Source organism: Peromyscus leucopus, chromosome 7 (genome assembly GCF_004664715.2).
Source record: "Peromyscus leucopus breed LL Stock chromosome 7, UCI_PerLeu_2.1, whole genome shotgun sequence".
In the NCBI taxonomy this organism is placed as follows: domain Eukaryota; kingdom Metazoa; phylum Chordata; class Mammalia; order Rodentia; family Cricetidae; genus Peromyscus; species Peromyscus leucopus.
In genome coordinates, this window is record NC_051069.1 from 51,366,526 (window position 1) to 51,388,305 (window position 21,780).

Consider the following 21,780-nt stretch of genomic DNA (forward strand, 5'->3'; position numbering starts at 1 on the left):
CCTCCCCCATTTTTCCTATTTCCCATTTCAGATCAATCGTACTGTGCTATTCTCCTCTCTGTTACTACCCCACTCTCCTGACTCCAGCAATGGTCCTTTCTACTTCCCTGGTTTCCACAGCTACTCCAGGTTGTGTGTTCACATCTGAACATTTGGAGCTAGGAGCCTCAGATGAGAGAGAACATGTGACGTCTGGGTCTTGTGTACCTCACTCATTATGATCTTTTGTAGTTCTGTCCATATACCTGCAAAGTTCATGGTTTCACTTTTTTCTTCACATTTTCATTACCATTTGTCAGTTGAAGGACATTTAGGTTGTTTCCACTTCCTAAAATACAGCAGCAATGAACATGGCTGAGCAAGTATGTATGGAGTAAGCTTTCAAGTCCTTGGACATATGCCAGAGGTGGTGTAGCTGGGTCATATGGTAGATTTATTTTTAGCTCTTTGAGAGTTCTCTGCACTGATTTCCATAGTGGCTATATCAATTTGCAATCACTAATGGGGGTTCCCTTTCCCTCTCATTTTCTTTAGCATTTGTTACTGGTTATTTGTTGATTTTTGTCATTCTGAAATGAAATCTAAAGTTGTTTGGATTTGCATTACTTCAGTGCTAAGGATTCTGAATATTTAAAGAAATTTTTTTTCATGTAATGCATATTGATCATATTCTCCCCATCCCTAGCTCCCCCTAAAACCTTCCTAACAATGGACATTTAAAAAAGATATTTCTTAGCCATTTTTTTTTGAGAATTCATTTTATTGTTTTTGTTTGTTTTCTTTTCTCTCTTCCTTCCTCTCTTTTTACTCCTCCCCCTTTGTTTTTTTTGAAACACATAGTTCTGGCTGTCCTTGGAATTCCCTGTGTAGATCAGGCTGGCCTTGATCTAAAACTCAGAGATCTGCCTGCCTCTGCCTCACAAGTGCTGTGATTAAAGATGTGGCCACCACATCTGTCTTCCTTTCCCTTTACTCTTTCATTTCCTTTGTCTTCTCCACTTCTTCTTTACTTTTTTTTCTTCTCTTTCCTTTATCCTTGTTGTGACTCTCACCTATTTTTGGCAATAAAAATCTTCTGTGAATAGTCCAGGCTGGCCTCAAACTTGGAATTCTCTGTCCTCATCCTCTCAAGTTATGGGATTTCAAGTTTCACACACCACTGTGCCTTGCATAGTAAGTAGACTTGTTTTTGGAGAGAGAGAGACAGAGACAGAGAGAATGAGTGAGTTGCCAGAGATGAAACCCCAGGGCAGTGCACATGCTAGGGAATGCTTGGCCCTGGAGGTATAGCTCCTCTTGAAAGTGTACATTAACTTGCATTTGGCTTTCAGGGGGTCCTTTTTGGGGCACAGAAATAGGAACATTGTCTTTTATGTTGCTAGAAACTGCACTTAGAGCCTTAGGCATGTTAAGCAGGCAGTCTACCACTACGCTACATCTCTCCCTCCCCTGCATTTGCACTTTTACTCATTTTGAAAGAATTTCTTTGCTTTCATTTGAAGTATGATTTCCCTAGTCATATAAAAGTTTGCCATCTCTTGTTTGAACCTCTTCCAATCATGTTTCTGCATATGCAGGATGTCAGTTCTTCATTCCTAGTCCGACTCCCTGGTTAAAACAAGAAGAGCTGGAGACAGTGGAAAGTGCAGTTCCTCAACGTGAGTATGCATGTAGAAATCTGTTTGATGAGTTCAGTATTGCTTTGCAACTATAATCAATTTTCTTACAATGTACTGGCCTCAGAGATTGGAGCCATTATTCTCAGAGTTTGAGATATCTTCCATTTTACATAACCTATTGTTTCTCTCTATTTATGCATACCTGTGATCTGGTAACACTATGTGTTCATTTCCTAAGTTTAGGACTTCAATGTTAACTGTTTTTCCAGACCTTCTGACTTTCCTATTGCTATAATTGCTACAGGATCAGTTTGTAATACATAAAATGTTGACTCTACTTTTATTTTACTACTATTTTTTTATTACAACTTTTTTGTTGCTCTTGTTTTTGAGGTGCTGGAAATTGAGCCCAGATCCTGGGCCTGTGAGGCAACCATTCTACCCACTGAGCAGACTTGTTGCTAAATTTTTAACATAACAAAATCCTTAAATATGTGCAGTTACTTTCTTTCACATGTAGGAGAGAGTGTATATGTACAAATCCTGGCAGACGTGTGGAGGTTAGAGAATAACCTCAGAGTCAGTTTTCTCTTTCCATCATATCAGTTCCAAGGCTCGAACTCAGATTGTCACGTTTGGTGACAAGGTAGTCTCCACCTTTTATTTTGAGACCAGGTCTCTCATTGAGATCTGGGGCTTACTGACCAGGCAAGGCTGGTTGAGCAGTGAGAATCAGGTAATCTGCTTGTTTCTGCCTCTCTAGTTACTGGGATCATTAGCATGTACCACTATGCCTGGCATTTCAAAGTGGGTTATGGGGTTCAAACTCTGGGATTCATGGTTTACCAACTAGCCATCTCCCTTGCCCCTCCCTTTTCCTTGTTTTTCTGGTACTGATTTTGAAACAGAGTGTCATAATATAGCCCAGGCTGCTCTTGAACTTAAAAAGAGTCTCTGGCTTGAGCATCTTCTGCTTTAAGATCACAATTGTGCACTGTTAGGTCTGTCTCACTTTCCTTTCTCATCTTTTTGGTTTTGAGCCTTAGCCATTAATGTCTGAGCCATCTTTCCAGCCCTCACTTGTATTTTCTTAATGTGCTTAATTTGAAAAGAAGGGCAAATGACTTGACCACCTTTAATTCCTTGTATGTACCACTTATTTTGAACTTCTTACGTTTCTCTTTCTATTTAACTTTAGAATTGGAATTGCAACCTAGAATTGATGATACAGAGCTTCCGAATTATTTTAAGATGCAAAGTTCCAGTGCAATAGAAATGGTAAGATTCGCAAAAGATTTTCTGTTTCATACTCAAAAAAAGAAGAGGGTGTTCTTTTGTAGAAAACTATTTGAAATGATATTTGAGATGACTAGTCTGCACCCAAGAGGTATTGATACTTCTGGAGAACTATTTGAAATATCATGTATTGGAAGATTCCTGAAATATACCGTAAAGATTATGTCTCATTGTTTCCACTAGTATGTATTTCTATATATGCAATTAGACATGGAGGTTTTAAGCAATTTCATGAAAATACACATTTGTTTTTTAAAAAATGCATATAATTAACCAGTCCTCAAGCTGTGGGCAAAGGGATCTGTCATTCAGTTTGGAAAAAAATAGAGGTCAGGAAATAATTGCATGGAAAAGAAACTGTAAAATTCATATTGAACATAAAAATGTTTTTGTCTTCAGGTGGGTGATTCATCCCTTCCTCAACAGTCAGAAAACCATAATGAGGGGGACCTATGTGACTCTAAGCCATGTGGAGAAGTGTTGGGGGAACAATTATGCCTTAACACAGAGGTGAGCATGCAGAGCCAAGGATACAGTTCTGAGTGTAACTGGTATGGGAAAGACATTCTTTCTTTCCTCAAGGAAACCTCTACTGGACAGAACGTTTCTGATCTTAATCAGTGTGGGAAAATCTTCAGTCTGACTCCAAACATCATGTACCCGAGCACTAGCACAAATGAGAAGCCCTTTGAATGCACAGACTGTGAGACAGCCTTTTTTAATCCGTCGTACTTTCAGACAGATTTGAGGCCTCACAATGGAGGAGAGCCCTATGACTGGAATAAATATGGGAATGGTTTTATTCACCCCACAAGCTTTGCTATGCATCTTCCAATTCTCAATGCAAGAAACCCCTACAAGTTTGAGGAATGTGGAAAGGACTTTCAGTATTTTGCATGCCTTAATAATCCCATGGGAATGTGCACTGGAGATAAATTCTGTGACTGCAAGGAATGTTGGAAAGCCTTCACGGTTTCCTCACACCTAACTCAGTATGTCTCAATTCATACTGAAGAAAAATCCAAAGTATGTAAGATATGTGGGAAGTCCTTTGCTAATTTTTCTCGACTTTCTGCACATGTAAAAACTCACAATGAAGAAAAGCCCTTTGTATGCAAGGAGTGTGGAAAGGCCTTTAAAAATATGTCATACCTTAATGATCACGTTAGAATTCACACTGGAATAAAATCATACAAATGTATGGAATGTGGGAAAGCCTTCCTTCGATGGTCAGGCCTTACTGAACACATAAGAGTTCACACTGGGGAAAAGCCTTACGAATGTAAGGAATGTGGAAAAACCTTTTCTAGATCTACTCAGCTTACTGAACATATAAGAACACACACTGGAATCAAACCTTATGAATGTAAGGAGTGTGGGAAAGCCTTCACTCAGTACTCAGGCCTTGCCACACATGTACGAATTCATAGTGGAGAGAAGCCCTTTGAATGTAAGGAATGTGGGAAGGCCTTTACCAGGACCTCTGGCCTGATTCATCATGTGAGAACTCACACAGGAGAGAAGCCTTTTGAATGTGTTCATTGTGGGAAAACCTTTATAACTTCCTCCCATCGCACAAAACATCTGAAAATTCACAGTGGCGAAAAGCCCTTTGTGTGTAATATATGTGGGAAAGCATTTATATATTCCACATCCCTTAACATTCACATGCGAACCCATACTGGAGAGAAGCCCTATATATGTAAGCAGTGTGGGAAAGCCTTCGCTGTTTACTCACGTCTAAGGAAACATAGCAGAGTCCACACTGAAGAGAAGCCCTATCAATGTGAGGGTATGAGTGTTGCTATTTAGCCCATCTGTTGCCACCTTTAAATATTGACAGTGACACCAAAGATCATCAAATTAGTCTTATCTGCTTTGTGTGGGTTATAATGGCTCACACTGGCCTTAGACACCATCCTAATTTTGTGAAATAGGATTATTTAGTTGCCCCTCAAACTTTCTTTTGGGCAGTGCTGAGGATTGGCCTTGAACATCACACATGCTAGGCAAGCACTCAATCACTGAGCTACATCCCTTGAACCTTTTCATGGATATCAGAGTCTGAACATTTGTGGGTCATAAATGAGGCCAGTATACAAGTTGGCCTCATTCTGATGCTTTACTCTTAGTGATTATAACATTTCTAAATGCTATAAAATAATGAAACAGATTTGATCCTTTTGTTTAGTGGCTGCCAGTGTGTCTTGTTAATGTAAAAATTCACCACAAGCCAAAATAATACAGGACACAGGTGGATTGTGGAAAGACATAATCCAGGCAACTATTCTGACCCCATTGATTCTGCTAAGCATACCAAGAAATATCCCTGTCTGTTCTTAGTCGTTGTTCTATTGACAGATGTTACCCTGTGTCCTTTATAAAATTCAAAAAGTGCATTCCATCCCACCTTTTGGGATCTATTTTGGATTGAATTGGCAGTAACTTTGTCCATATATCCAGTGTCCGTTCCTCAGTTTGGTTGAGATTGATCTGTGCATTGAACTGAGTGTTGTAAATGCTAGGTAAGTATTCTGCCACTAAGCTAGGTCCCTAGCTGGCTCTTAGTCTTTTTTATACAAACTTCTCAGTTATTGTAATGTGGATTGGCTGAGAGTTTTTCAAGGTACAGTTCTCTTTTGTTGAACAATTCCTTCTTAGCTTCAGTAGTTTCCCCTTTCATATTTTACTAAAAAGCACTCAAGAGGAACCAAGTTGCTCCTTTTGAACACTTTAATTACAGCTCTTACATACATTTCTTATTTTATCACTCTCAAGTTCTAACTTTCACACAAAATGCAAGGTTCATGACCATTACATATCACTGATTGCTTTTTCTTCATGTTCTAGTAACATGTTCTTCCTTCTTAAGGGAGCCCTCACCAGAATAGTGTCTACCTATCACTCAGTTTCAAAGTTACTTGCATCTCTTTAAGTGTTCTTTTACTGCAGTGCCCCAGTACCACAAAACACCATAGCCAGCACTGGCAAAATGGCTTAAATCAAATCAGGAACTGAGGTCAGTCCCAGGTACCTACATAGTAAAGGGACAGGATGGACTGCTACAAGTTGTCCTCTACTTTACATGCATACCACAGCTTGCACACACACTTAATGTACCACCATAAATATAACAACAACAAAAAAACTAAGTTGTTTTAAAATTCATTTTAAAAGAAATGAAATTTTAGGTTAGCATAGTATTGGGTTCCATTATGACATTTTCATATTTACATTTTATTGTACTCTATTCTCATTAGCTTACCACTTTTGGGATAGAATTTAGGGCTGTGGGTTTAGCTCAGTGGTAATAGTCCTTGCCTAGCATATGTAGAACTAGTTTTTATCTCCAGCCCTGGACAGATAATATACAGCAATTTACTTTCTCATACAAGAAAATAGCATGGGAGCTAGTGAAATGGTTCTGAGGGGAAAGCTCTTGCCATGCAAACATGAGGACCAGATTTGGATCCTCAGAACCCATCTAACTGCCAGGTGGGCATGGAGGCCCTCCTCTCATCCCAATGCTTGGGAAGGAAGATGGGAATCCTCAGGTGATTTGAGTAGCTAGGTTACTTGAATCCATGAGCTCTGAGTTCAGCAAGAGACCCTGCTTTGATAAATAGAGTGGAAAGTGATTGGGGACACCTGACATTATCTTTTGGCTTCCACATGCCGTGTGCAAATGTGTAACACACACCAGCCTGCATATATACACACATTAAAAAAAAAATAACAGCATGTTTGACTTCTGCTGCAGACTTTTACTGGCATGCAGTCTCTTTCACATGACAAAGCCTGAAAATGAGGTTTTCTTTCTCTTCTGATAAAATCATAGCCTTGTTGGGTGAGGTTTCCACTCATTGTCCTTGCCTAACAAATGAAATTCTAAAGACCCTACCTGGACAATCATGCTGTGGGTTAGATTTAACCTGAATTTGAGAGGGTCATCAGTTCAGTACATGTATGTATAGATTCTTTTGGTTTCCTAGACAGGTAGTCATACCTGTAGATAATGACTTTTTTTTTCTATTTTAGTTGTTATTTTTACAGAAATGAGTATGATGTCCAGCACACTAGTCAAAGTAGTAAAAGCGTATTTTTCTTTAGAATTATAATGAGGTATGCTCTCCATCATACTGATTTGCTTATTAGGTAGTTTTTTTTTTAATATCTGGATTTTACATAATGATTTTATAGTATTTCTTTATTGGTGAAGTAAAATTCCTCTTGGATTCATTCATTGCTTTCCCTGTATCTTCTGTGATGACTTGTACTCATTTGCTGGTAAGACTATAAAGTACCTAGGATTTCCTTGGTCCATAATACCTAATAAATACTGGAATGAGTAAAAGGACTCTAAAATAAAAACAGTCATTTATTAATGATGATTATATATTTGTTGTCTCATGTTAACCTTAAATTCCTAGATATATTCAACTTGGACATTAAGGATTATTTTTGTTTTGTGTGATTGCTGAGGATCAAACAAACCCAGGATTAGGCAGGCACTGCCACTGAGCTACAATCTTGAGCCAAATGGATCATTTTACTACTTAGTGTTGATTATGTTTACTCACATAAAGCTTATCATAGATAATCTTGAGTAACATTGACGTGTAAGTTTTCCTTGTGCAAGAAGGAATGGAGCAGGGGATAGGTAGAGTTTCTGTTTAGCAATCAATGTACAAGATCCTGGTTTCAATCCTCAGCACCACCAAAACAAATTTTTGAAATGAATTGACTGGTTTTTAGCTGTAGATTAGAACAGTGTCATATACTACAATTAAGTGTATTCCTCACTTTTCTAAATTCTTAACCTGTTCAGTTATCCTGATCTAGAATAGTTGATACTGTTTTGGGTACCTTATCTTAAACTGTTCGATATCTTTTATGTTTATAGGACACCTAATATTTACAATATCATTTAAAATTTTTGAGTATATTTTTCTAGGCATGCTTTCATTTTCACATACAAAGCAAAAATTTATTTTTTTCTTATATTCCTAATATTTCCTGGTTGTATAATTAAATTTACTTTGGGTCTGTCTTGCATTCTGCAATGATTTCTTCTTATATTTCCATTGAGTTGATCTTGAAAGTATCCAGTATTCTTTCAGTGAATATCTGTCTCAAAAGCAGAATGTGTTACCACCCACTTAGAGATTTGAAGCCAAGTCGGGAGGGTCACAGATTTAAGGGTAGCCTGAGCCTGGGCTACTTCGTGAGACACTGTCTTAAAAAGATAAAAACCAAAATAAAACAGTAAAACAAACAAGCAAACACAAATGCACCCAAAGATAGAGTTGGGGGCCTGGTTAATGATTTGGGAGGGAAGAATCATCTTGAAATATTTAAACTTTCTGATATAGTTTTTATTCTATTCACTCTGGTAGGTATTTACATGGCTCTCTCTCTCTCTCTCTCTCTCTCTCTCTCTCTCTAAATATATATATATATAAGCTTTCTTTTTGTATCCTTAGTTAATTTTTTTTTTTGTGGGGGGTGCTAGGATTCAAACTTAGGGCTTTACACATGCTAACCACTGACTTATAACCCAGCTGTAGATGTGTCTTTTATACATACTTTAGTTGGAGTTTTAAAACTCTGAATACTTGAAAAATCCTGATTAACAATTGTTTTAGACCATTATGTATAATGCAATGAGTAACAAATTGGATTTTTAGCAACTTGGTTTTTTTTTCTTCTGTATTTGTTGCATGTACCTTCTCTTTGTAATGATATTTTCATTGAAATTTTACCCAGTGCTTGAAATCTATGTACTCCATTTACTTTTATTTTAGTTGCTATTCTAAAACATTAAATCCAGTTTTAAAATAAAAATCTGTTAATATTGTTTCTTTCTACCGGAGTAGACTAGACTGTTTGCATACAGATTCCCATCATTGACTTCCTGAGTGAGCATCACAATTGCAGAGACTGAGAAGGGAATGCACCATCATACTGACATAGAAGAAAGTCAATGGAACAGTGGATGTTGTAGAGGATTTAATAGATTTGCTGAGGAGATGCTAAATCACACAGAGTAGAACTTAGCCAAGGAAGTGCTGCCCCCTCCTCCCTGCCCCCCAGCACCCCAAACTTAGTAGTGTGCTACTCAAGCCTGGTAGAGGTAAGCAGATTCATGATTCATGATGTAAATGTTTGTTCACAGGCCTGACTGGTCAGCCATTAGTCTCATCCCCAAAGAACATGCCTTTAACAGGCAGCTCCAGGGGGCAGTGCAGGGTCACAATGGATGTTAAGTCCTAGCCTGCTGTAAATTCCCAGTGCTTTTCTTGAGAAAAGCATAATTCTGTTGAAAGGGCAATATGACCCTGGGTCACATCTGTTTGAAAAGAGCAACACTGGTGTACTTAAATATTTTTGGCAATGTTTTTGCTTTGTAAATCATCTCTCTCTCCAGGTGGCTAGACTTGCAGTCTCCTGTCTCTGTTTATAAATGTTAAAAGTGTAAGCTGGGACCTAAAAGATTTAAGGATGACTGTGTGTAAAATGCATAACCCCAAGGTGTATATAAGTTAGCAAAATTTTCTATTTAAGGTCAGCTCTTATTGGCCCGTTAGCCCCATTTGGCAGTGTGCTTAATAAAGAACTTTTCCTTCAGTTTTTAAGTGTGTAATGATTTCTTATTGAGAAATCTTATTGGCATATTGTTGCTATGGCAACACAAGCCCCTGACTGAACAAATTTATGGCAGAGGGGGGCAAAATGGGTCTCTTGATCACAGCCATAAATTCTTTGAAGTTCATCAGAAGGCGGAGTAGCATTTCCTTTTCCCTTTTATGTGAGCTGGTCTTGACTCAGTTTGACCAGTATAAGTCAAGAGAATTCAGTTCTGGAAGTTCCTCAAAAGCCTTCTAATAACATCACAGTTCTCAGCTACTTCGTGTATCAAAGGAGTGTCAGTATCCAACTGTAGAACTGTTTGAATGACTGCGCATTCATTTTTCCTGTGACCTGAGATGACAACAAGCAAGATTTGCGTTCTCTTTTTGTTTCGGGACCCAGGGCATTCAACAGAACTGAGAACTGGGACAATTGCTGGGTAAGATGCAGATAGGGTTAGGAGAATGCTAAGACCCACTCAGTAGTTATTTCAGGATTTCCAATCAAAAACCTCCAGCATCTCAAATTCCTCCAGTGGCTCCTGAGCTCGGCGGAATGGGCTGAGGGCCGATCTGTTGAAGCACTCTTTATTGTTGCAAACTGCCCAAAGCAATCCCAACACCTTGAGAGGTCCAGATAAATGCAGAGGCGAGCCTGCCTTCCGTCCCCTACTGAATTAGGGAGCTCTGGAAAGCAAGGGTTTTAAGGCGACGGAGGCAGGCAGGAAAAGTTTCTGATGCGCTTCCTGTGGGCGGAGTACCCACAGGAAACCGAGCTGGAAGGGCTTGCGTGACCCGGCCCGGGCGCCACCGGTGACTTCCGCTCCCGCCCGTGGCCCGGCCCACAGCCTGGGTTCCAATTCTGTCTTGTCCTCGAGGCCACCATTGGCCTCCAGCTCCCGCTGTGAAGTTACCCCGGCGCCCCCGCCCTCAGACTGCGAAGAAACCAGAATTCTGACAAAGGGAATGCAATGAAGTAGGATCTGAATCTCGACCCTGCAGTAAACGATGCGCGAGCGGAAGTGACGTCAGGACCGCGGCCGTCTCTTCCGGTCCGTGTCTGCAGGGAGGCGTTCCCTGGGGGCTGTGGCCCTCGTGAGTTCCGCGGTCCCGGGACTGCCTGGAGGTTGGTGGGGAGGATACAGGACGCGGGCGCCGAGCTCCGCACGCCGCGGCTCCTCGGACGTGGCGGAGGCCGAGGCTCTCAGGCTGTCAGTCACCGGGGTGGAAAGCGCCCCGGGCCGGTCCTGGCGGTGTCTGCCTCTCCCGCTCTTCAAAAGCCGCCCAAGCAACTTTTATGGAAAAAAGCTGGTTGCTTTGTTTTTGTTTTTGTTTTCTCCTCAGAAGGGAACGAATTTTCGCTGGAGTAGTTGGAGTGACCAGCATCATAAACCTTGTGATTTCAGCGCCTTTGGTGAGCACTTAGTGAACGGTGGCTTTTGGAAAAGGTCGATTTTCTTAAAAAAATTAGAAACGAATGCCTCGGGTGAAAACTGGACTCTGTGTGTGTGTGTGTGTGTGTGTGTGTGTGTGTGTGTGTGTGTGTGTGTGTGTGTTGACTATTAGCTTCAGATACAAAGACATACTTAGTTACTTAGAGTGTACGTCTTTCTGGTGAGAGTATAAACGTTGGAAGAACTCAAGTCCACTTAAGAAAACTCAGCCGAGTGTGGCTGTGCATACCTCAGATCTCAGCACTCAGGAGGCAAGAGGATTTCTATGAATTCCAGGCTAGCCTGGTATACATAATGAGTTCCAGGCTAACCAGTGCTCCATAGTGGAACACTGTATTAAAAAACAAGCAAAACCTCAACAAACAATAATACTAGGCTGTTCTGTACAAAGTTCCTAGGCCTGTGTTCGTTCCTCCATCCCTTTTGTGATCTTGTGCTAATGATCAAGTCCAGGACCTTGTGCATGCTACAGATACTTTCTCTTAGTTCTTAGGCCTGTGCATCACTAAACTGCTTAAAAATATGGACCTCACAGAGGAAATGTGGGAAGCTTTATTAAAAATCGTAGAATTAACTGTTAAGATTGATAAATTAGTCTTCTCTCTCCCACAACATTCCCTCCCTATTTCTCTTTTTAAAAAATCCTTAAATGTACTTGCATATTAGATGGTCCAGAATCTGTTGTGATACATTCATCTTTTTGCAGAAGTTTGTTTGCTCTTTCCTCTAATAGATAAATATATTGTATGGTGATTTATTTGCTAAGATGTAAACTGAAAATAAAGGGGAACATGGCAGGGTTGTGGTGGCACATGCCTTTAAGAGGCAGGCGGATCTCTGAGTTCGAGGACAGCTAGGGCTACACAGGGAAACCCTGTCTTGAAAATCAAAACAAAATTACTAGATTTCCATCAAGAAAGTTAGAGAATAGAGCTGGGTGTGCAGCTCAGTCGTAGAGTGTTTGCCCATTAAGTACAAATGCCTAGGTTCAATCTCTAATACCATATAATCTCGAGTGTGGTAGCCCATACTCCTGGAATCCCAACACTTAATCCATAGATGCAGGAGGATTAGGAGTTCAAGGTCATCCTCGGCTATATAGTAAATCGTAGGCCAACCTGGATCACATAAGATCTTGTCTCTTAAAAAAAAAAGAAAGAAAGAAACATGTTAAAAACCAGTTGGACATTCAGCTCAGTAGTAGAACATTGGCCTAGCATGTGTGAAGTCCTAGGTTCAACTCCCAGCACCACAAAAAAAAGAACTGAAAATTAAAAATGATGCAATGTGATATCTGAACTATAGACATTCAGAGTTCTCCACATTGTTTAAAAGAAATAAAAAGTGTTGGTGGCCCAAGCCTTTAATCCCAACATAGAGGAGGCGAATCTCTGTGAGTTCGAGGCCAGCCTGGTCTACAGAGCGAGATCCAGGAAAGGCGCAAAGCTACACAGAGAAACCCTGTTTCGAAAAACAAAACAAAACAAAAAAAACCCAACAAAAACAAAAACAAAAAAAAACAAAAAAAAAAAAAACAAAACAAAAGAAGAGAAGCAAACAAAACAAAACAACCAACAAGCTTCTGGGTGTGTGGAGGTATACGATCCATTCAGGATTTCCGTGTTGTGCTGGGCTTGGTGGTAGACACCTGCAATCCCAACAGCTGAGCAGTAGAGGCAAGAGTATCACTGCAAGTTGAGGTCATACCAAGACCTTGTGTCAAAAAAATAAAAATAAAACCACAAGACGTCTATATTGTACTTGTTTATAAGCCGTAAAGGTTACCAATTAATTGGCTGTATACATGTAGTAGACAAGTTGCCATACGTGGTTGAACAGCTAGGCACAGCTTTCCCTTTTTTGAGGCAGGGTGTCATGTAGTTCAGGCAAGTCTTAAGCTTATTATTGGCTTAGGTTGGCCTTGAGTTTGGACTCCTACCACCATCTCCCAAGTGCTAGCTTAACAGGCACATCTTGCTTCCAGTAAATTTGGGTGCCACGGCTTCCACTGGAAGATAATTGGTAGATATCACATACTTGGATTATATTTTAATAGGGAGGCATCTGGTTGTTGTGGTCCTAATTTTGGTGCTCGCTAAGGGCCCTGCCTGTTACAGCACTTTGCTTGTTTGCAGTGCTGGCCACTAGAGCCAGGGACTTGGGTATGCTAGGCGAGCACTCTGCACCAAGCTACAGCCCCAACACTTTGTTTTACAGAGATTTGTCCTTTTAAATAAAAAAATTTGTAGGCTGATAGTTTGACAGGAGGGATGTCTTGAGCCCCAGCTCTCATCCCACCTATTTTTTTTTAACATCCATTAGTCACCTGCAGTGAATACAGGTCCCTGTCCTTTTTTTTTTTTTTAATGTGTACATGCTCATACCTTAATGATGGTGACATGGTTGTGGTCAGAGGACAACTTTGTGGAGTTGATTCTTTCCTCCTTCTATGTGGGTCCTAGTGGCCCAACTCAGGTAGACAGGCTTATGCTGCAAGTGCCTTTAGCCAATTTGTCAGCCTTTTTATCCCCCCTTCCTTGTATTTATGGAGGTGTATTGTCAGAGTAAGCTTTTAAGGACGAGTGTTCTGGGTCAGAGGACATATGTACACTTTATTTTGACATACATTAATTTTTTTCTCCTTTTTCCACGTCTATTACTTATATAGCAATTTCTGAATCAATTTTTTAACTTCATTTAAAACTTATTCTAGGAAAATTAGCAGATTTTTAGTTGTAACTACAAGGCATTTGTTTTGAAAAGGGAAATCACTTGGCCATTTTAAGTGAATAAGCACTCGCCTGTATTTTCAGAAGCTGTATTTGCACGGGTGACCTATCATCTAGTGCTTGGGCAACTGAGGCTAAAAAAAAAAAATCATTGAGTGATATATACTTCTAATACTAGGACTTGGGAAACTGAGGCAGGAAAGCACAAGTTGGAGGCCACCAGCATTACATAGTGAGAGTCTGTGTTTGAATTTGTATTGTTTGGGGATGATATTTAGAAGTGTTACTTAATTTTTGCTTTGTAATCTTGCTCTGGTGATTGGTTCTTTCTCCTTTGTGTCTCCTCCTCCCCCTCCTCTCCTTCCCCAAGCAGCATTTTTGCTGGCTGTGAACTCAAACAAGCAAAATAAAGGGACTTTTAAACTTCAGGTTTTCCAAAATACTTGTGTGTGTGTGTGTGTGTGTATGTGTGTGTGTGTGTGTGTGTGTATGTATGTACGTATGTACGTACGTATGTATGTATGTATGTATGTATGTATGTATGTATATATTGGTCCTGCTGTGTTGGGTAGGTCAGCCTTGGCCTCTATCCTCCTACCCCAGGCTCCCCAGCATTGTGAGTATAGGTGTGTCCACCTTGAGTTAATGATTTCAAAATGAGCCCCATTCAAGAGCTTAAAATACAGTGTAATTTAGTAGATTATGTGAGTTAAATCAGCCTTTACATTTTCATTAATGGTTTTTGAGATAGATTCCTGCTGTGTAGCCCTAGATGACCTGGAACTCACTATGTAACTGATATTTCCTCTTGCTCCTGCCTTTATATATTTCTGTATGTCTGCATTTCAATGTGAATAATATAAGGTATATATGCGATAAATTTTGTCAGGTGTAAGTAATAAAATAGTTCTATATTCTGATCTAATTCAAAATCCAAAATGTATGTAACTAATTTTCATGGATCAGACAGACACAGATGGTACCTTGCAGTGTTTTATTTACCACAGCCTCAGTGTTGTGGCTCCATAGTCAAAGCCCCATATACAGTACTCAATGTTGCTACTCATTCTCTTCAAGCAACAACTTGTAAATATTTTTTACTTATATATTGGCTAATGTATTCCTTTTAGTGCCTGTTTCTTTTTATTTAATTTATTATTGTGTGTGATGTGGGTGTGTGGGTATGTGCGTAGAGGTCAGAGGACAATTTTGTAGAGTTGGTTCTCTCCCTGTCCTATTACCTGATGTGGGTGGATTCTGGGGGTTGAGCTCAGGTCAACAGGCTTGCATGGCAAACAGCGTACTCACAGAACCATCTCATCAGCCCCTCGGTGCCTATCTCAACAGCTTGTTAGCTGTACTGTGCCTCACTCTTCCAGCTTGAACACAGCATGCTTTTCCAGTCTGCCTTTGAGGTATCACAGCAACTTTGTCATCACACACAGTTCATTCAAACAACATCTTTTTTTTTGTTTTGTTTTGTTTTATTTTTTCAAGACAGGGTTTCTCTATGTAGCTTTGGAGCCTGTCCTGGAACTCGCTCTGTAGACCAGGCTGGCCTCGAACTCACAAAGATCCACCTGGCTCTACCTCCCGAGTGCTGAGTTTAAAGGTGTGGTCACCGCTGCCTGGCCTCAGACAACATTTTAACTATATACACTTTTCTCTAGGACCACAAGTAGGACATTGATAGTGTCTTCCAGGATTTTCATTTGGCACACTTCATTTTTACATTTATTTTGTGTGTGTGTGTGTCTATCTATGTGTGGGGTGCTTGCACTCATGTAGGAGTGCCACAGCATTTATGGAAATTGATTGTCTGTTACAAACCTCTGGGTTCCAGGGATAGAACTCAGCTTTTCAGGCTTGGCAGCAAGTACCTTTATCCGCTGAATCATTTCACTGGCCCTGGCACAGTATTAAAATGACACAAAAAAATGCAACATCTTTTACTCACTCAACCTTTCCTTTATTTTTTAATTACACTTATTTGGGGGGTTGTTTAGATCAGGGGGCAACTTGGGAGAGTTGATTCTCTCCTTCCACCCTGTGGGGCCTTGGAATTGATGGTGAGCACCTTTTTCTACTAAGCCATGTTGCTGGCTGTGTCATTTTAGTTCTGGTGGGATACATCCTTATTTTAAAATTTTATTGACAAATTGAAACTAACAGCTAATCATGTTAGTGTCCTTCGTTACTTCTTCACTGTAGAGATTTCATCAATATTTCTTATGCCTTGTGGTGTATCTGTCCCAGATAGCCTTTTGTTGCCATACTCTTCTAATAGAAGAAATTGTCCTTCTCAGCAAGACAGCAAATGACATGCCTACTGGGCTATCTGAGAACAGGTTATCACAAATAGAGTCTTTGACTCTCCATACCCAGCTGCCCATAATACTCCAGGTCGTGGATATCCCATAAATCTGGCATGGATATTAAAGCCCAAGCCAGTGTTGTATCAAATCTGGGCCCTCTGATAAATTACAGCTGTAGGAACAGTGGCTCCTGTTCCCAGTCCCTGTATCTAGGTGGAGGTCTCTGAGACGCCTAGACTTTACAAAGGAGCGGCTTGGGTTTGACGTGTGAATGAGTTTGTATAGCAGTGAGTTTGTGTGCTATCGGGAGGATGCTGCTGCATTATGAATGTACCTTAGCCAGTAATTACTGTCCTTCGTAAAGGACAAGTGCAGGGACTAGCACACTTGTTCAAACTTTGATTGTTGTCCTTGGCATTAATGCTGTGCTCAGCCAACTACCCCATTCTCACATATAAACTGGGGAACAGTTGTTAAGCATGTTCTCCTTTGTTAACTATAGCATCATATTTGGTTTTATTTTGAAACAGGACTCAGGCTGGCCTTGAACTCTGTGTAGCTGAGGATGACCCTATACTCATGGACTTCCTATCTCCACCTCCTAAGTGCTGGAATTTCAAGTCTGTATCACCATACCTTACTCATATTACCACATTTTGTGAGTACATTTCCCCCTTTTTAACAGCATCTTTGGTTTCATCTGGGGTCCTCAGTAAGCAGCATATATATTTCTCTTTGCTTATCTTCCCATGTTCTCCATAATGAAACTGTACCCAGTGTACAGTGGTCACGTGAGTTTTTTTTCTCACCTGGTACCTCCCTCCATCATCTGCAGGTTGCTGAGTGAAATGAACAGTATAATGGTCCCCTTATCTATAAGAGAGACTTTCTTTTTTAATAAATGTGTTTTAAAATCATTTAATTATTTGAGTATTTTGTGTATGTATGCATGTGTATTTTTATGTCTTTAGATACTCACACGGAACTATGAAGTCAATATCTGTGTCTTCACCTATCTTAATTCTTGAGATAGGATTAAAACTATAGCTCACCATTTTGGCTAGACTATCTGGCTGACAAGTCTCTGACCTCACACCCCTTCCAGTGCTGGGGTTATTGACATGTGCTAGCCTGTTGGATTTTACATGGATGCTAGGATCCACACTCAGTGTCTTCGTGTTTACACAGCAAGTATTTTGCTCACCGAATCATCTCCTCAGATCCTGTGGTTGACCTAAGAATGTCAGTAGATAGCTTAAACTGTAGAGGGTGTATCATTTTCTGCCCCTGAACATATGCATCTGTGATAAATTTATGAATTCACTACAGTAGGAGATGAACAGAAATAACTAAGAAATTCAGCAATGTACTATAATAAAAGTTAAGTGATTATGGTTTCTCAATATTTTGTCCCATAGTCACCTTTTTTCGGACTGATTGATCATGAATAGCATACTGGCATGTAAATATGGAAGCAACTAATGCATTTAGTTCTGTGTTAATAGCATGTGACATAAATACAAAGCCTCTAGTATTTACACCAATTCAGCATCTTTTGTCAAAATCGAGTCATAGGTTCCAGCACCTAATAACACCTTATAATGATGCTTTGAAATCACTCAATATCAGCATGAAATATGGTCTGTCATACAATATACATGTGACCGTTTCTTTACATTTTTTCCCCCGCTTTGAGGGCTTAATACAGTATATATTGATCATATTCACTCCTTCCCCAACTTCTCCCAGATCAGTTGCCATCTCCCTTCCCACCCAGCTTTCCTGCTTCTGTTTCTTCTTCCTCCTCTTTTTCTTTCTCATCAAGTCCAGTTTGTGTTGCCCAAATACTCCATCCACTGGACTGTGGACAGCCTACAAGAGGTCGTACTTTTAAACTGACAACAGACTCCTCCCATAAGCTGCCAGTAATTCCTCTGCTTAGGGTTAGACCTCATCTCACCTTCCCCTCTGTGCAGGAATTTTGTCTGGCTTGAGCTTGCAGAGGTCTTGTGCTTGTTATGCAGCCACTGTGAGTTCATTTGTGTAAGTGCCATGGTGTGTCTGGGAAACACTTTCATTATAGTCATTTGTGGTCTCTGGCCCTGACTGTTCCCTCTTTCTTGATTCCTGAGCCTTGAGGGGAAGGGTGTGATGTAGATGTCTCATTTAGGGCTGAGCACTCCAAAACTTCTTATTCTCTGTGTTGATTGCCACTTACTGCAAGAAGCTTCTCCGATGAAGATTTAGATTGCGATAGGGTTAAAACTATGGCTCACCATTTTGGCTAGACTATCTGGCTAACAGATAGTCTGTGGGTATAGTGATAAGTCGTGAGTTTGTTTAATACTATGTCTATTTAGCAGAATAATAGTGGTAGGTTCCCTCCTATGACCAACTAGCCACAGGTTCTTGGTTCTGATATTGCCAGGTCTGGGTTCCATTTTATGTGAAGGGTCTTAAGTCCAATCAGAAAGTGTTTGGTTACTCCCGTAGCATTTGTGCCGCTAGTGGTTGCATCACTGGGCATATCTTGCCAGAGTGGACATTATTGTAGCTTGCAGAGTTCACAGCTGGATAAGATTGGTGATTCCAGGACTGAAGAGATGGCTCAGCAGTTAAAAGCACTAGCTCCTCTTCTAGAGGACCCAGGTTCAATTCCCAGCACCCACATGGCAGGTTACACCTATCTGTAACTCCAGTTCCAGCACATTCGACATGATACTCTCAGATATACATACAGACAAAACACCAATGAACATAAAAATTATATATATATATAAAGATTGACCACCGCCCCCTCCACTCCCCAGTAGCATGCATAGTACTCAGCACTAAAAGCTAGTCAGTAGGGATGAAACTTCCAGGTTAATAACAGTTTGATTTTTTTTCATGTTCTGTGGCTCAAGTATGTGGTGTCTTCAGCAATAGGGTCTTATTCTCAAGTTTTGAAGGTTAACCAAAAGCAATGGCAATAGTTTATAATGTTTGGAGGTCTGTGCAACACCACCAAAAGAGGTAGTGCATTCTTGGCACTGACTTTTTTATTTGTTAGCCTGTGGTATATCCAGTGGGGACATTGTTGCCTGGCTACAGGGCAATTCTATTTAAACTCTTTTTATACAAGTATAAATTTTAGGAAGGTAGGTTTCTATGCAGTGTCTTCAAAAGGCTTTTAATGTTGCCTTTTCCCATAACTCCCTCTTCTATTCTGCCCTTCTATCCCTGCTTTATTTAATCCATCCTGTTGGAGTAGTCATTTTTTTCCCCTTTGTGATATGATGGTTAGCTTTTAATTGTCAGCTTGTCCACCTGGAATCACCTGGAAAGAATCTAAGTAAGGAATTGTGTAAATCAGATTGGCCTGTGAGCATGTCTATGGGAGCATTGTCTTGATTGTTAATTCCTATAGGGAGTCCCAGCCTGTTGAAGGTGCCATCATTCCCTGGTTTAGGGCTCTGAAATGTATGTATAAGACAGCAGAGCAAGCAAGCAAGGATCCATTCATTTCTCTCCTCTTGATTGTCAATGTGATGTGAAAAGATGTTTGAATTCATGCCTAGACTTCCCCTAGGTGATAAGACTATAGACTCTAATTGTAAGCCAGAAAAACCCATCACCAATTAAGTTGCTTTCGGTAAGATTGTTTAGTCCAGGGCCAGTGGGTGACTCAGTGTGCAAAAAAATTTATCATACAAGACTTGGAACCTGAGTTTGATCCCTGGAACCCACAGTGGAAGGAGAGAACCAGCTCCTGAAAGTTGTCCTCTGACCTCCACATGTACATGCCTACACATGCATTCACAATAATAAATATTTTTTTAAGTGTCTAGTGCTTATTGAATGAATGATAGGATTTTTGACTGCCCACAGAGGAAGTAGAGAGTGTGCCATTCCAGCTGCATCCTGCTGTCTGTGTATTTCTTAGAGAGAGCAGACAAGGGTGTTGCAAAATTATGTTTTAATAACCAATGTTCTCAACACTTAACTTTGATCAAAAAGCTACAGGAGTATAATTCTAGCACTGCAGAAACTAAGAGGAGGGTAGAAAGTTCAAGGCCACCCTGGGCTCTCATGCAAGATTGAAAACATTATCTTGATTTTAGATCGAGGTGTCTGATCTGTTTTCTTGGGTGTTGATGGCAAAACAGAGTGTCTGGTTAGTGAACTGGGTTCCAAACCTTGTCATATGTCTAATGAACTCTTTCTAATTGTGTGGATTTTGTTTTGCTTTGTTTTTTTGTTTGTTTTTCAAGGTTGTCTTTAACCTCACTGTTAACTAGGAATGACCTTGAACTGGGCCTCTTGCCCCAAATTAGGAATATAGATGTGCTTTGTCATATATGGCTCTCCAGTTAGATTTATAAACCTGTGGGAGCTAAGTCAGTCTGTTCTGCTCATCTTTTATATCTGCATAACCCAGATGACAAGTGTCAGCATTCCCAGTTGCTGCTTAACGTATTGAGTTGTGGTGTTAGAGTGTCGGCTCTGCAGTTAAGAGCATTTGCTGTTCTTCCAGAGGGTCCAGGTTTAGTTCCCAGCACCTAAGTCGGACCATCAGTAATTCTAGTTTCAAGGTACCTGACAACTTCTTGGCCTCTACAGGCACTCGGACACATGTGGCATGGTGTGTGCTCGTTTGCACATGCATGTACATACAACATACACACACACACACACACACACACACACACACACACACACACACACACACACGAGTTAGCAGGAATAAAGGTGCACATCTGTAATCCGGCACTTGGGATGATCAAAAAGAGAAAGAAGACCAGTAAGATGGCTCAGTGGTAAAGGTGCTTGGTGCCAAGCCTGACGTCCTGAGCTCAGTCCTTGGGACCCACATGGTGGAAGAAGAGAACCAACTCCCAAAACTTGTCCTCTGATCTCTACATGGGTGCCATGGACCATCAGCACACCCAGACATACATATAGCAGTAATAAAAACTTTAAAAAAGGGTGGTGAGATAACTCAGCAGGTAAAGCTTGTGGGTAAAAATTACTGTGTGAGCTTGATCTGAATTTAATCCCTGGACCCCACAGTTAAAGAGAACCAGCTTCCCAGATTTGTTTGCTTGCCATCTTCTGTATACCATGGCACATGTACCTGCACACAGCACACTCACTAATAATAATAATTAATAATATATAAAGGACCAGTGAGATGACTCAGCAGCTGAAGGTGCCTACTCCCAAGCCTGACAGCCCAACTTCAATCCCTAGAGCTCACAGAAAGAGAACCTATTTCTGAACTTTGCCTTCTACTCCTGCACATGTTCAGTCATACACCTATTGGGGACCAGCCTCAGCAGTTTCGAGGGAAGAGCAGGGATGTCTGGCAGGTGCAAGAAAAGGACTCGGACACACGGGTTGGTGCAAGCTGACGAGTCTTGTCAGGTCTGGAGGTGTGCGTCTTCTCCGCCTTCTCCCGATCCAACTCAACCCCAGTCTTTTATTGTAATCATACAAGGAAATAGGGGATGAGAAAATTCAACAGATGACTGGGTTCTTCACAATTGTTTCAAAAGTTCTTTTTGGAAATCAGCAAAGTGTACCCCATGCCCCTTGATCTCACATAGAAGTTCCCAGGAAGAAAGCCAGAGCATACCAGCTTATTCTTTTGCAGGTTAATAATTATCAGAACATCTGAGGTTAGCACCCCAGAGGCCATCTATTGCGGTTTCTCAGAAAGCACAGAAGTACAAGCAGTGGTTTAAGGTGCCAGACTG

At 40.6% G+C, this 21,780-nt stretch overlaps 2 protein-coding genes across 6 annotated transcripts in view; both read left to right on the plus strand.

Annotated features, from left to right (window-relative positions):
* LOC114695187 (zinc finger protein 426-like) overlaps positions 1–8,759 on the plus strand; it is a 32,868-nt gene extending 24,109 nt beyond the window's left edge. For both annotated transcript variants that reach the window (XM_028872401.2, XM_037207727.1), the window contains exons 7-9: positions 1,578–1,658; positions 2,818–2,897; positions 3,315–8,759. In XM_028872401.2, the coding sequence (XP_028728234.1) occupies positions 1,578–1,658; positions 2,818–2,897; positions 3,315–4,727 (1,574 nt within the window). In that variant the 3' untranslated portion in view covers positions 4,728–8,759. The remainder of the gene's footprint in view (positions 1–1,577; positions 1,659–2,817; positions 2,898–3,314) is intronic.
* Positions 8,760–10,602: 1,843 nt separating this feature from the next.
* The window catches only part of LOC114695188 (zinc finger protein 426), a 40,342-nt gene continuing 29,164 nt past the window's right edge, over positions 10,603–21,780 (plus strand). For 3 of the 4 annotated variants that reach the window (XM_028872403.2, XM_037207730.1, XM_028872409.2), the window contains exons 1-2: positions 10,603–10,958; positions 16,573–16,700. The gene's annotated coding sequence lies outside the window, so the exon portion shown is untranslated. The remainder of the gene's footprint in view (positions 10,959–16,572; positions 16,701–21,780) is intronic. The other variant, XM_037207729.1, reaches the window with a different exon arrangement.